At 35.6% G+C, this 13,604-nt stretch overlaps 2 protein-coding genes across 6 annotated transcripts in view; one reads left to right on the top strand and one right to left on the bottom strand.

Annotated features, from left to right (window-relative positions):
• The window catches only part of SKP2 (S-phase kinase associated protein 2), a 41,442-nt gene extending 40,677 nt beyond the window's left edge, over positions 1-765 (top strand). Inside the window, exon 10 of one of the 2 annotated variants that reach the window (XM_036279237.1) lies at positions 657-765. In XM_036279237.1, the coding sequence (XP_036135130.1) occupies positions 657-666 (10 nt within the window). In that variant the 3' untranslated portion in view covers positions 667-765. The remainder of the gene's footprint in view (positions 1-656) is intronic. The other variant, XM_036279236.1, reaches the window with a different exon arrangement.
• NADK2 (NAD kinase 2, mitochondrial) overlaps positions 1-13,604 on the bottom strand; it is a 43,725-nt gene that overhangs the window by 10,714 nt on the left and 19,407 nt on the right. For 2 of the 4 annotated variants that reach the window (XM_036279232.1, XM_036279235.1), the window contains 5 exons: positions 12,690-12,773; positions 11,326-11,462; positions 5,378-5,456; positions 2,561-2,626; positions 1,173-1,268 (listed from right to left, as the gene is read on the bottom strand). In XM_036279232.1, the coding sequence (XP_036135125.1) occupies positions 1,173-1,268; positions 2,561-2,626; positions 5,378-5,456; positions 11,326-11,462; positions 12,690-12,773 (462 nt within the window). The remainder of the gene's footprint in view (positions 1-1,172; positions 1,269-2,560; positions 2,627-5,377; positions 5,457-11,325; positions 11,463-12,689; positions 12,774-13,604) is intronic. The other 2 variants (XM_036279234.1, XM_036279233.1) reach the window with 2 other exon arrangements.

The raw sequence follows: 13,604 nt of genomic DNA, 5'->3' as shown, positions 1-13,604 counted from the left end.
GAAAGTGAAGAGTGTTCAAACATTCAATGCAGAAAGAAGTTGCATTGAGTAAACACAAAAAGCCCAGAGAGAACATGGCTTGTGCTGAGAATTCCAAGCAGCCTGTGGTGTGCCCAGTGTGCTGATGGGTTAAGGCAGAGCAGCAACAGGCTGGCAAGGAACCTTAGGTCCTATTACAAGGCCTTGCGCAACAGACTGAGCAATGTGAACAAAGGAATTGATGAAAATTTTAAAGCACAGAAGGGGTAGAGTCATATTTTATCTACGTTTTAGAAATACTATGCTGTTGGTAGTATGGATGACAGCCTGAAGAATAAAGGGTCAGGCACAAAAAATAGTCACTAAAATGATGGGGCCCGGCCAAAGAAATAGCAGTAGAAACTGAAAAAGGGGAGCAAGGATTTCAGAAGTGCCACTGACTGGATTTAGAAACTGGTATAACTGGCATATGGAAAGGGGAGAACAGGAAGACTCAAAGGTACAAGCAAGATTTGCAGGAAAAATGTGTGTGTGTTTTTTTTTCCTCTAGAGCATTAACTCAGAGTAAACAGTGGTACTATTAAGCAATGCAAGGAACACAGGTAGTAAAACCGAAGACAATAAATTTCGTTTTAAAGGCACTGAATTTGAGAAGTTATCACCTTTCTATCTCCTAGGCAACTTTAGAACATGGGCTGCACTCAGGAGAGAAGACCACTGCAAGAAGACGTCTGGGAGACGTCTGCACGAGCGCTAGAAGCAGAAGAGACTGTCCAGAAAGACTACAGGGTAAGAGACACCGGAGGCCCAGGTTATCTCCAGTTAGACCGGTAATGGACACACTCCAGCATATGTTTTTTCTGTATTGAACTTTGTTTTCATTTCTTTACTATTATCTAAAATATTCTTCATTTTTAAAAAGTATGTAGTACCTAAAGCAGTTCTCTTCTTTTTTCTCTTTACAAATCTAGTCAGGTAACGACCAAAGCTAGGCTGCAGTTGTACCTAAGAAGTCAAGGCAAGACTTCTAGACTCGATCCATGAGTGAAGCAGAAACTGGGCCAACCAACACAGCACCACCAGGATACCTTTTGTGTATCAGAGACCTCAGACATGCCGATACGAGACAACAAGTCAATCACATTACTTAAATATTTCACAAATGTTGATGATCAACTTCCCAAGTTACTCACCAGGCCTTTGATCCCGTTCCAGTACACAGATTGAGCCCTGAACTCTTCTGTTTCTCCCAGGGACCATCATCAACTGAAATCTCATAGTAGGAAGCCCTATAAATGAGACAATAAAACTGGATTTGCTGAACTTATGGCTCAGAGTAAACAAGACAAACACAGTCTTTTTCAGAACTGATGAAATCTAAGTTGGCCAGCCTGATTTAGACATACCTTAGTAGGCACACACATCATGATGCTAATTCTAATATTAGGTAAAAAAGTTTAAAAAAAAAATCTGCATGTTTACATCACTCTCTGATCTATATGCTCCTTTCTATCAACTTTAACATTCCAAACAGGGGCGTCTTCTAAATGTTTACCTAGCATTGCTGCTGCTGCTTTTATGGAGTGTCACACGTGCAGAGCCCTCAGATTTCAGAAAGAAAAACCATTCTTCGGTGACTTTCTTTCTTGATAGCTAGTCCCTGATATGTTTAAGTCTATAATAAATCCTTCGAGTTACCAAGAGTTTCTGCTAAGTTTCTGTTGAGTTACATACTAATGCCTTTTGGACTGACACTAAGCCAACAAGTTATAAAGAAAATTCTCAACCAGTACCGCATTAGTGGACAAAACTAGAGATAAAATTAAAACTGTAACTTCCTTAAATGTTTATATTTCTTAGAGTATTTCATGAAATGAAATCAAATGAGTTTTCTGACACCAGCAAAAATGACACTATTCTTTAACTACATGAAAGTATAAATGATGCGCAATTATTCAAAGATATTTTGAAACATGTAAAAGCCTATTTTGTAAGCTGTATCTTAAAATAATGGTGTCAATAACAACACTAGGTTATTTTTCTCTAGCAAATAAATTTAAAATAAACCCTTAATAAAATACGGCTTTTCAAAATAATTAATTATCACATATACTTGCAAACACTAGTACTCAATGGATAATTTAACTCTTATTCTAACCCTTTCAATTTCTCTCTGGATCTGTGTAGGTTTTACATGATACAACTCCTTTTCATTTTTTCTCTCAACTCGGCATTCTTCATATAAGTAAAAGACAGCGGGCTTAATAGTCACATTTAATCTACTGCATGGCTTTATTATGCCTTCTTAGAAAATTAGGAATTTTAGTCTCATTAGGAGCCTGTTATATCTAGACAAGCCAGCCAAATCACTGGAATGGCTGCTATTATGCCAGAATCACATGGAAACGAGATTAGATAAGTGGGGACAGAGAAGCAGAGGTGGAGAAGAAGAAAGAAAGAGTCAGGTGAGAGATAATGAGCAAATTTAGTGTCATTCTCTCATGCAGGTTTATCAAGATTAGTCAACTCATAGAATTTCTGTTTCAGGGAAATAATTTTTTAAGGCAGCAATAAAACTCACAGTCCCTTTAGAGTGGGTATACTTCTTCTTAAAGTGTCCACTGCTACAGCCCAAGAATAAGACATTCTAGGTTAGAACAAATAAGAGAAAAGAAAAAAAAATGGGCTTTTAAAATGTTCTTAAATCTAAGAACATTATAAATGAGGCAGGAATAATATTGCTGCACTTCAGGTCATAGTGTAGCCTAATATAGGATCTTAAATCAGAAATACTGGCTTCATGTAACAGTTCTGAGGCTAACTAGTTATATGACCTTGGGCAAGTTATCTTGAACTCCCCAAACCTTAACCTCAATTTTTTTCACTGCTAAATACAACTACCTTTCTCACAGGGTTGCTATGAGCGTTAAATGTGATAATCTACACAGCATACACAGTGTCTGACACATAGCAGGCAACTAATAAGTGTTCATCATTTCCTTTCTGCCTAAAGGTCTATGTCATAGAATCTGTCAAAGTAAGTGCTAATACCTTCAACAGAGAAACCTCTTTCAATAGCATCAGAAGACAACCCACTGCTGTCCTTATCTTAGTAAAGATATAAGGCGAGCCATCAAAGAGCACGAAAAGAAGCAGCATCAGGTATTATTTAGGAGATAAACCCACCAAGTCACTACTGCCACAGAAGAGAGAAGCATTCGATCTGAAATACCCTACTGGGACTTCGCTGGATGCCCGAAATAACTCAGTGTATCCAGTTTCCCTCCTTTTATAAGTTACTTAATTTTAGTAAATACAAATTATAAAGCAATGCGAGCAAAAGCTCTGAGAACTTATAACCTTTAAAATATACAAACGTAATAACATAAGCCATTAAATGGCTTCCTTAAAGTAAAAGCATAAATTCACAAAACATTTTTTACCTTTGTCATCCATGCATTTTAATAGACTTTCTCCAATCTCACTTAAAGTTGTTGCTCTCTTGTCTTATGTCTTTAGCAATAATAACTAGATCATATTACTAATTAGTTACATTTTCTTCCTTCTCTCTTCTATCACATAAATGTACCCATTAGTCATTTCCATATTGCTTCAAATATGATATACAGCAAAAGAAAAAACTTTATATACAGCATGCCTTACTATGTTAAGATAAATATATTTTTCCACTTTTAAGTTCTTTAAAGATCATATTTTTTATTTCTTTGAATAAATTTTACTTTTAATAATTTTTTAAGTTAGGTATTTTACCAGAACCCTCCAAAAAATTAAGATACCACTACCTTTATCTTATTCATCATTATATTCCTAGTGGCTCCCATATTACACACAGCAGTGCACAATAAATTTTTATTGAATAAATTTAAAGTTATATTAATCAAAATAATTACAACTACTCAATATTGTTCAAGTCATCCTGTTGAATCAGGCCTTGTTTTTTTCACTACCTAAGTGAAGTCATTGGCTAAAACATTGGTATCTTTTTTAATTAAGACAAATTTTTCTCACTGTAATTAAACTTCCTATGAAAGGATGTGACTTACAACAAACAGAATTTCAGAATGTGCAGAACTCTGCTCAGTAAACCAGGGAACCAACCACAAGGCCTGCACAGGGGCACATGGTTCTAGGAGCAGGAAAGCGGGACACAGACTCATCTCTCATCTTCAACCCCTACGTTACTTACATACACACCAGGAGAGAGCAAGTTCTAAAGTACTAATATAAAGATATTATAGCAGTCATTTTATAACTGGTAACAAACCCAAAAAAAGTTTTACAAGCCCAGCCGGTATGGCTCAGTGGTTGAGCATCGACCCATGTACCAAGAGGTCGCCAGTTCAATTCCTGGTCTGGGCACATGCCCAGGTTGTGGGTCAAATCCCCAGTGGGGGGCCACGCAGGAGGTGGCCAATCCATGTTCTCTCTCATCGATGTTTCCATCTCTCATTCTCCCTTCCTCTCTCTCTAAAAATCAATAAAGAAAAAATTTTTAAAAAAACTTTTGCAAAAAAAAAAAAAAACTCTACTGACAATTTAAGCCTAAGTTATATTCAACACCCCAAAACGGATTTCATAAAACATACTATATATTTATACTCTTAATGAGGAACTTCATTAACCTTAATTTTTTGCTAATAATGGTTACAAATCTTAAACTGTTGATATACTTGCCTTACGATGTTGCACTAAGAAGGATGCAATTATTACTTATGTAGTATTTCTGCCAAAAATGTTTAGTCTGAATCTTATCATGCAGAGAAAAAAAATCACACAAATCTAAAATAAGGGATATTCTGCAAATGAACTGAATTAGACCACTCAAAATATTAATATTATGAATGACAAGACAGGGCTGGGGCTAAAGACCTATTATTAATTAATTCTAAAGGGCCTTGATGGCCAAAAGCAATGTGTGATCCTTAATGGGATCCTGGATAAAAACAAGCAAACAAACAAATCAGTTTTAAAGGATGTTATTAAGACAATTAGGTAAGTTTAAATATGACTGTCTATAAAAGTTTTCTATCAACTGCAAACATATACTTAGTAGGTATATCATTCTCTTAAACATGTATATGATAAATATAAATGCACTTATTTGACAGATTAAAGGTTCTGGGAAATATTGCAGTAAAGAAACCTGAATAACTTTGCTTAACCTAGGGTTTAACAGAAATATTAGGTCATAGAACCTTCTTTTCTCTTAATATATATTAATGTGTATGAAGGTTTCAGAAAGATTTCATTAAATAATTCATTCTATTACTTATACAGTATTAATTATTCACAAATCTTAGGTTGTATAAATTCAATAACTATCTAAAAACTACTCAAACATTAACTTCCAAACTCAAGATCACAGGTTTAGCTGTACCTGGATGACAGACTCTCCCCAATGAAAACTTCATTTAGTGCTCTCACCGGCAGAAGTTGGGGTCCCGAAGCCTCGGACCCTGCAGGTAATGAAGAAAAAAATCCAAGATAGCTCTTAAATTTTAACAATGTTATGACATACATTTTATAAAAATTAAAATATTCATACTTTTATTGTAATAAAAACTATACTTTAACACTATTAATATATAAAGTGACAAAGTATTCATAATATAAACCTCAAAGTCATCTAAAATTACAGCTGCAATGAAGCCTCTGTCTCTCCAAAATAAACCTCAATTCTTCCTGAGACAATTTTTTAAGAGTGGTAGAATATATTTACCCGTCTCACAAGATTCATGTTGTCACACTTAATTTGGTTTTACTCTGGAAACTTCAGAGGTGGAAATGATCACATACTGCCAAAGGAGAGCCAATTTGGATTTAAAAGCAAATTACATGCATGTTTCATGCTGGAAACCAAATCAGTTATGTTAGAAATCGGCTGTATTTTTTAGGCAGAAACCCCACGAGGGCCTCGGCGGCAGCAGCACTGGAGGAACACTGCCACATCTCCATCCATGACGCCTCAAAATGCGCCTCTTCTCTCCACACTTTCAGGCCGCACAGCAGCTTAAGCCATCTTCCTTGGTGATAATTAAACATCACTCAATCCCATAGAATCCTCCAAAGGATTCCCACTGCTTTCTGGGTCAACTTGTGATTGGAAACCTCAAATGGTTTCTTTTACGTTTTATCTTTTATCAGTCTCCAACTGGAAATGCCAATCCCATCTTCCGAATGTCACCGAAGGCAGAGTCACTCACTGCACCCTAGGATCTCCCGCTGGCCAAGCACCATGGGACAAGTTCCCTTTTCTGTCGCCCCCACACTTTCTCCTAAGACAAAGTTTAAAAGTCCATCCAACTGTAGCTAGCCTCCAAGATGGTCCTCAGTGAATCCTGTCCCATGGTACTCACATTCTCGTGTAATTCTCTCTCACAGCACACCAGGATTGGTGTGTGACTAATGTATGGCAGAAGTGATGTGTCACTTCGGAGATTCAAAGGAGACACCCTGGCTTCTGCCTATTGGTTCTCTCTCTCAGATCACTTGGTCTGGGGAAAGATATTTCATGAGCAGTGCAATGGGGAGGCCAACATGGTGAGGAACTGAAGCTTCCCACTAATAGCCACGTAATGAGCTGGGGCACAGATCTCACGTCCCAGTTCTGTCTTCAGATATGCTGCTGTCCCAGCTCACAGCTTAGCCGTCACCTCCTGAGAATCTCCAAACCATTACTAACAAGCTAAGCTGCTCCTAGATTCTTCACCTTCGCATGCTCTATGATATCATATTTATGTTTTAAGATGCTAAACTTTGGGTTAATTTGTTATGCAGCAACAGATATCTACTACATATCAGACACTTAATACACTAGTATAAATTTTCACTATTGCACCAATACAACCACTGATCTCCTCTGACTTGCTAGCCTGATTATTATATTCTTCTGTTTATATGTTTATTGAACATTAATTACATGTATCACATTTCTTTTGGACTACAACTGCCTAAAGGGGACCCAACTATCCCTATTCTTTCAAATATAACAACTTGCCTGGCCAGTGTGGCTCAGTGGATTGAACATCCGTCCCAGGGACTGAGAGGTCCCAGTTTGATTCCTGGTCAGGGCACATGCCCAGGTTGTGGCTTGATCCTTGGTAGGGGGTGTGCAGGAGGCAGCCGATTGATGTTTCTAGCTCTCTCTCCCTTCCTATTTAAAAAAGTCAATGAAAACACATTTAGCCCTGGCCGGTTAAGGCTCAGCGGTTAGAGCGTCGGCCCATGGACCAGAGACCCCGGGGTTCAGTTCCCGCTAAAAGCACGTACCTCGGTTGCAGTTTGTCCCTGGTCTCAGTTGAGGTTGTGTGGGTGACACCCAGGTAATGTGTCTCTCTCACATCGATGTTTCTCTCTCTCTCTTCTTCCCAATCTGAAGATAAATGCAAAAATGTCCTCGGGTGAGGATTAAAATGTGTATATATATATATATATTTTTTTAAAATAATAACCTTTAAAAATATATATATATAATAACTTGTTATTACAATGCCAAGTACCCTCTGAAAGCTTGTTATTTGAATAAATTATATAATGGGTTAACATTATCAGCTCAATCTTGTAATAGTGTAGAAGGAACTTGACACAAAAAGGTATATAATAATTGGATTCAAATGTGATTGAATTTCGATTCAAATTTGATTACACGTAAGATTGCAAAACCTGTGAACTTTTGAAACTTAGTTTGGTACTAGTTATATATATATTCTCATACCTGATAGTTTTAGAAATGTAAAAAGCTAAAATCACTGTTTAAATTATTTTTTTACATAAGGTAATTACCAATGGAATTTGTTGTACATCTCAACACAGATTTTTCTACAAATGCTCAACTAACAGTAGGTACTCACTAAATATTACTAATAAATCTGAATTCTCACCATCAAACTGTAACCATGTTTTTCTTTTATATAGTCTTGACTTTCCTCTACAAGCATTTTTCCTCTTCCTAATTTTCCTTTCCATATTGCATTTTTGTCTGTACTTACTGTATTTCACCTGAAATCCTTTGTCAAAGAGGAAAAGAATACGTAAAATTACTTCAAATTTCATTAATCATCTTAAGTCTACTTTATGTTCTTTTATGCTAACTACCAAACATTCCCTAATTGTGAAACTGTCCATTTACAACTTGCTTTAATAAGACATGAAGTAATGGACTCAATTACCCTTTGCTACCTCCCAACCCTCTTTCCCTCTGGTAACCACCATACTGTTGGTCTGTGTCTATGAGTTTTTGTTTGTTTTTCTTGTTTATTCATTTGTTATTTTCAGTTTTATATTCCATTTATGAATTAAATCATATGGTTCTTAACTTTTTCTGTCTCACTTAATTCAGGGTCAAATATATGGTGACAGAGATGATCTATCTGTATATGCATGGTGGGCACACAATGCAATATACAGATCATACATCACAGAAATGTATACTTGAAACCTATATAATCTTATTAACCAATGTTATCCCAATAAACTTAATTTTTTAAAATGGACTGAATACCAACATGTTTCTATCCAAAAGAATGGGTTACAAAATTAACTAGAATTTGTATTTTTAAATATAGAAGTTTTATACTGTACTAGAGACAGGGAGTACTACACTGTGCAATTCTATCTGTCATCCTGCTAGACTATGTTTTCAGGTTTACTTACACTGGGTATACCCATGGGACTATAATGGAATATGAGCAAAGTAAAAAGGCCTGGCTCCTAAAACATCCCTTAAGGTTATCCATGCTTTCATTGTGTTGCTCTACACAAGCACAGAGAATCCGTCTTGAGGCCTTAGAAGACGACAGGAGCCACTGCTCCAGGGTTGCGTAAACACCCTTCGGACAGTGCGATGAGCTAGAATTAAACCTTCATCAAGTTAAGCTACGGAAATCCTGGAAGAGTTTAGCAAATCCATTCACTTATCCAAATTAATACACTCAGCCTTGAAAATAAGAGTTACTAGTTCATGTGATAAAACATTTTTTAAAATAATAAACTAACCCTATGTTCCCCTGAAGGTATACAGGTAATAAAAATGAATTCTTCTCCATTAACATGTAAACGAAGGATAGATTACATTACATACAATGAAAATTTTTGTTTAAAATTACATCATCCCTTTTTAAACTGAAAAGTAAAAACAAAAACAAAAACAAAACCCTTTTTATTTTCTACATAATCTTTTTTTTTTTTTGGTATGTGCCGCTAGCCGCTAGGGCCTAACAGGAAATGAACCCGGGACTCTCTGGTCCGCAGGCCAACACTCCAACAGCTGAGCCAAACTGGCGAGGGCTTTCCTATGTAATCTTTTGTTCAAAATTAGAAAACTAAATAAGGGATCAAACTTGGTGGTATATTAATAATCTCACACTCCTATATTCAAAAATCCCAAATGGCAGCTTACTAGGAAATGTTTCCTGCCAAGTTGAAGAGAATTTAAAAGGGAAATATGACATGTACCTTAAAATTCTCCTCAATTTTGTCTCAGAAAATAAAGTTATTAAAAAAAACCCTCCAAACTAGTTCCTAGACATAGTAAATATCACATAATTGTTAATAATATCAACAATACTGATAACTACCTCAAAAATTATAACAATTTCCATGTTAATATTAAAAATCTGAAACTATTCTGATTCCAGGTTCTCTAGATATACTAACCTACCAACCACCATGACCACTCACTTTCCTCTGGAAACCTGGAGGAGTTCGTTTTATCCCTGTATCTGACATACCTTGTGTGGGACCTTGTAGCATAATTATGCTAAGTGATTTGTGGGTCCTTTTAATTCAAAGATTGGTGCCTAAGTTTCTTGTATTATTACTTTTTTAAATTTTGAACATTTTCTTTCTTTTTATACAATTACCACAAATCAGATGTGAACACCCTGTATATTACTCAATTTATATGTAATTTTGTTTCTACATATAATATATTATTAACTCAGTTTACAAGCTACAAACTGTGAATCTGAGATAAGGGTCTGAACAATCTACATCTTTCCTATAAGACTGTCGGTGAAAAGAGCCAATACCTGAATATCTTCTGCTGGGAGCAATAAATTCTGGTGTGGAAAAAAGTAAAATTTCTAACCAAGATTTTTAAATCTTACTGAATAGTTGCTGCAGTTTTTCAAAATCAGTAATAGGAATTCATATGCATGTAATTACTTAAAAGATTCCTAAAATCAAATGAATTTTTTTGTTATTCAGGGAGAGAAGGAACATCTCTAAAACATGGTATGAACTCACACACGTAGGTTGGGAACATGCTAACCTATAAAGCTATAAATCACCATGAAGAACTCTGAAAAAAATACACAAAAACATTAGGTACCATTACAAGACAGAAACAGAGACAGAAAGCAGATGTGTGAAGGTAGCTTTTCCTGGTAAGTTCAGGAAATAAAACACAAGAGAAAAAAATATTGAGGTATTTAGGTAGGATATCTCTTAGGATCTTCTTTTTTGTTTTTACTGTTTTTATTGATTTTTTTTAGAGAGACAGATAGAAACATTGATGTGAGAGAAACATCAATCAGCTGCCTCCTGCATGCCCCCTACCAGAGATCGAGCCCACAACCTGGGCACATGCCCTGACCTGGAATCGAATGGGGACCTCTCAGTCCATGAGATGATGCTTAATCCGCTAAGCCACACCAGCTGGGCTCTTAGGATCTTCTTGCATCATGAGAAGCCTTACAGTTATGGGAAAAGTCAGAAAATAAGGCTAAATTATAGTCCATAAATAAACTCAGAAACGAGACTTCATCTTAACTCCCTATAACAAAAATGCTGCATAACAATCATCCTATGCTAATATTCTCTTAGCAGCTTACACAAATATTTGAAATACAAATCTGAAGGCTGGAATGCAAAATTTCCCAATATAAATGTTTTAATCAGTAACTATAACAACAGTAAATATGTTTAAATATAACTATATGAATATATAATTATTATAAAATCTTCCACAAATTAGCTCATTTTATTTCTACTGCTTTTTCCTTTTTGACCTTTCAAAGATTAAGGCCAAGAATCTTTCTTTAAATATCATCTATCCCCTTGAACATTTTAAGCCTTCCCTAATCAACTAGTTTTCAAACCCATCCTAGAAAACAATCTTTTAGAAATATGCTATATTTCTTACTTCGATGTCTAATCATAGTACATTTTAGACCTGAAGTAGTTTGCTGCATTTTCTTAAGTGTTGTCACTGACACTAAAATCCCCAAGTAAGTTAATTATAAAGTGTTACTTTTAAAAATTAGACATCAAAAGAACTGTAAGTTAAATATTGCCCCAAACACATTTAATTCCCAATCGACCTACTCTCATCATGAACTCTTCCAATATTGAAGGCTCTACTATGTTGATTCAAACTCAGTTGCTGTTCGTGAAGGTCCACAGGAATGGGGTTTATGCCAGTCCCTTCAAGGTATAACCTGATTCGCTGCCTCCATAACCACCTTAGAAGAGCGAATGAAAAGCAAGTTATGTTAAGACAGAATTAAACTAAAAATTAAACATTTTAATTTCACCAAATTAAAAATTCATTAAAAAAAATCTAGTTGTTCCTGCTTAAAGACAGATTTAGAAGTTTATTTCTCTGTTCAATTATAATGGAAATATCTAATGCAGATGTACAAAATCTCCCAAATAACTTGAATTAAAGTAAATTCTTTATCAAGTATACATTAAACTGGAGACAATAAGCTAGATATAATTGTGCTTTGCTCATCAGAAAGTATAAGATAAGAAAGCATCCTGAATTAAAATTATATTGTGTTAAGGTAGTCGGATTAGATAAACGTCCTTCACCTAAAACTTAAATGGCATTTTTGGTAAAAGTAAAGAAAAAAGAATCAGATTTAATTGATTTCAAAACCAAAAATTGATGTATCAAAAAGCCAATGGGACAGATTCTGCCAGATACAAAAATATACTCCCACTTGGTAGCTAGTCATTCGTAGAGGTGCCAAACTTCTGAAATGACTAGAAACTATAATCACTATTAATGATTCCAGAAGTAAAAACAATTTACTACAATTACCCAAATACACAGAGAAAAGCTTTCTCAAACTATAAAATCTAGTCCAAGTCAGGAAATCAAAAGAAGTCCCACTCACTTTTCTTTAATATAATTGAGCAACCCCATGTCCACTCTTCCCTCAGCCCTCTCTTCTCACGGTAGTCTGACCACTGAACAAATTCAGTGAAAGAAATATGGGAAAACCCCATCCCCACTGCTTGTGAAATCTTAATATGTAAGACAGAGATATCAAGAATCTCAGCAAGGTTGGAGAAACTCAGTCACTCTGGACGGGAGAAGATGAGGATAAAAAATATAAAATCTCAGTGCATTTGAACCCTCAGTTTTAGCCAACAGTTTTAACTATCTAAGAACAAGTAACAAGACTAAGAAAGTAGAGACATGGCCTCTATCTCACTGAAGGAGAAAAATCTCTACTTGCAATTACTTTATAAGCCAAGTGGCATTTGTTAGGATTTCTCTACCCATTTCCAACTGGACCAGAATAAGGTAAGTTAGATGTGTTTGTGACTCAGCTAACGTATTAGGGCTACTGTTCTAACTATGGACTAATCCAAATATTTATTACCTAATTCTGTTTAACAGCATTCTAAAGGCACACATTTATGAAGGTATTTATATAACAATAGAAAGAAGTTCCTACCTGAACTCACCACGATAGAACTTCTGTAAGGCTTCTGGGAAGGAATGTGTATATCGAACAGGAAGACACAAATGACCCTCAGACCTTTATTTTAAAAGGGATTGGGGGTGGTGTAAAGGGAAGAAGAAAAAAAAATCCAATAATCAGATATGAAAATTTTTTAAGTTTCTACTCTATATGTCATTTTTTGCCACAAAATTGTCTATATTTTCAACAAGAATAAAAAAAGACCAAATAGACACAGTTTAAATACAACTTTCCTGCCACAATGCTACTTAGTTTCCACATTACAGTGAAACTGAAAATAACAGCAAATGTGCCATTTACTGACTACCCTGCAAAAGTATCTAATGGTAAGTATTTGAATCTTACCTTTAAATTTACCTATTACTTTTGGGCAAGTCACTTTGGCATCAGTTTCTTCATCTCTATGCTACAAAAATCACCAATTTCCAAAGATTATTCTGAGGAATCAAACTATTCATATGAAAGAGTTCTGAACTATAAATCCCTTTTAAATGTCACTTAAAATATTCCAAGTCACTAAAAGAAAACTCAGAAAGTTTAATCCAATATAATGCTTCATTTACTCAAACAAAACACATCAGGATGAACTCTTTTAAGGAATTAGCAGCACAGATTCCAAAATGGCAGCAAAGTGAATGGAAGCTACACAGACCATCTGCCAGGACCAAACTGGAATTACAACTAAAATAAAGACAAATTGCTGGGAAAAACCAACAAAAAAGAAGATGGAGAGGACCCATATAACCACGGGCAGAAAGAGGACACAAAATCGAGATTGGTAGTAACTTCGAAGGCACGAGAGGGTGGGCTCATAGCCCACGGACAGCAGCTATTTTAGCTGTGAGCAGCTCCCTGGGGGTTAAAATCTTAAGCCGGTTCCATAGCCTA

Source organism: Molossus molossus, unplaced genomic scaffold (genome assembly GCF_014108415.1).
Source record: "Molossus molossus isolate mMolMol1 unplaced genomic scaffold, mMolMol1.p scaffold_m16_p_3, whole genome shotgun sequence".
Taxonomy (NCBI): Eukaryota; Metazoa; Chordata; class Mammalia; order Chiroptera; family Molossidae; genus Molossus; species Molossus molossus.
The sequence above is the reverse complement of the archived record's forward strand: the minus strand, read 5'-3'. Positions and strand labels throughout refer to the sequence as shown.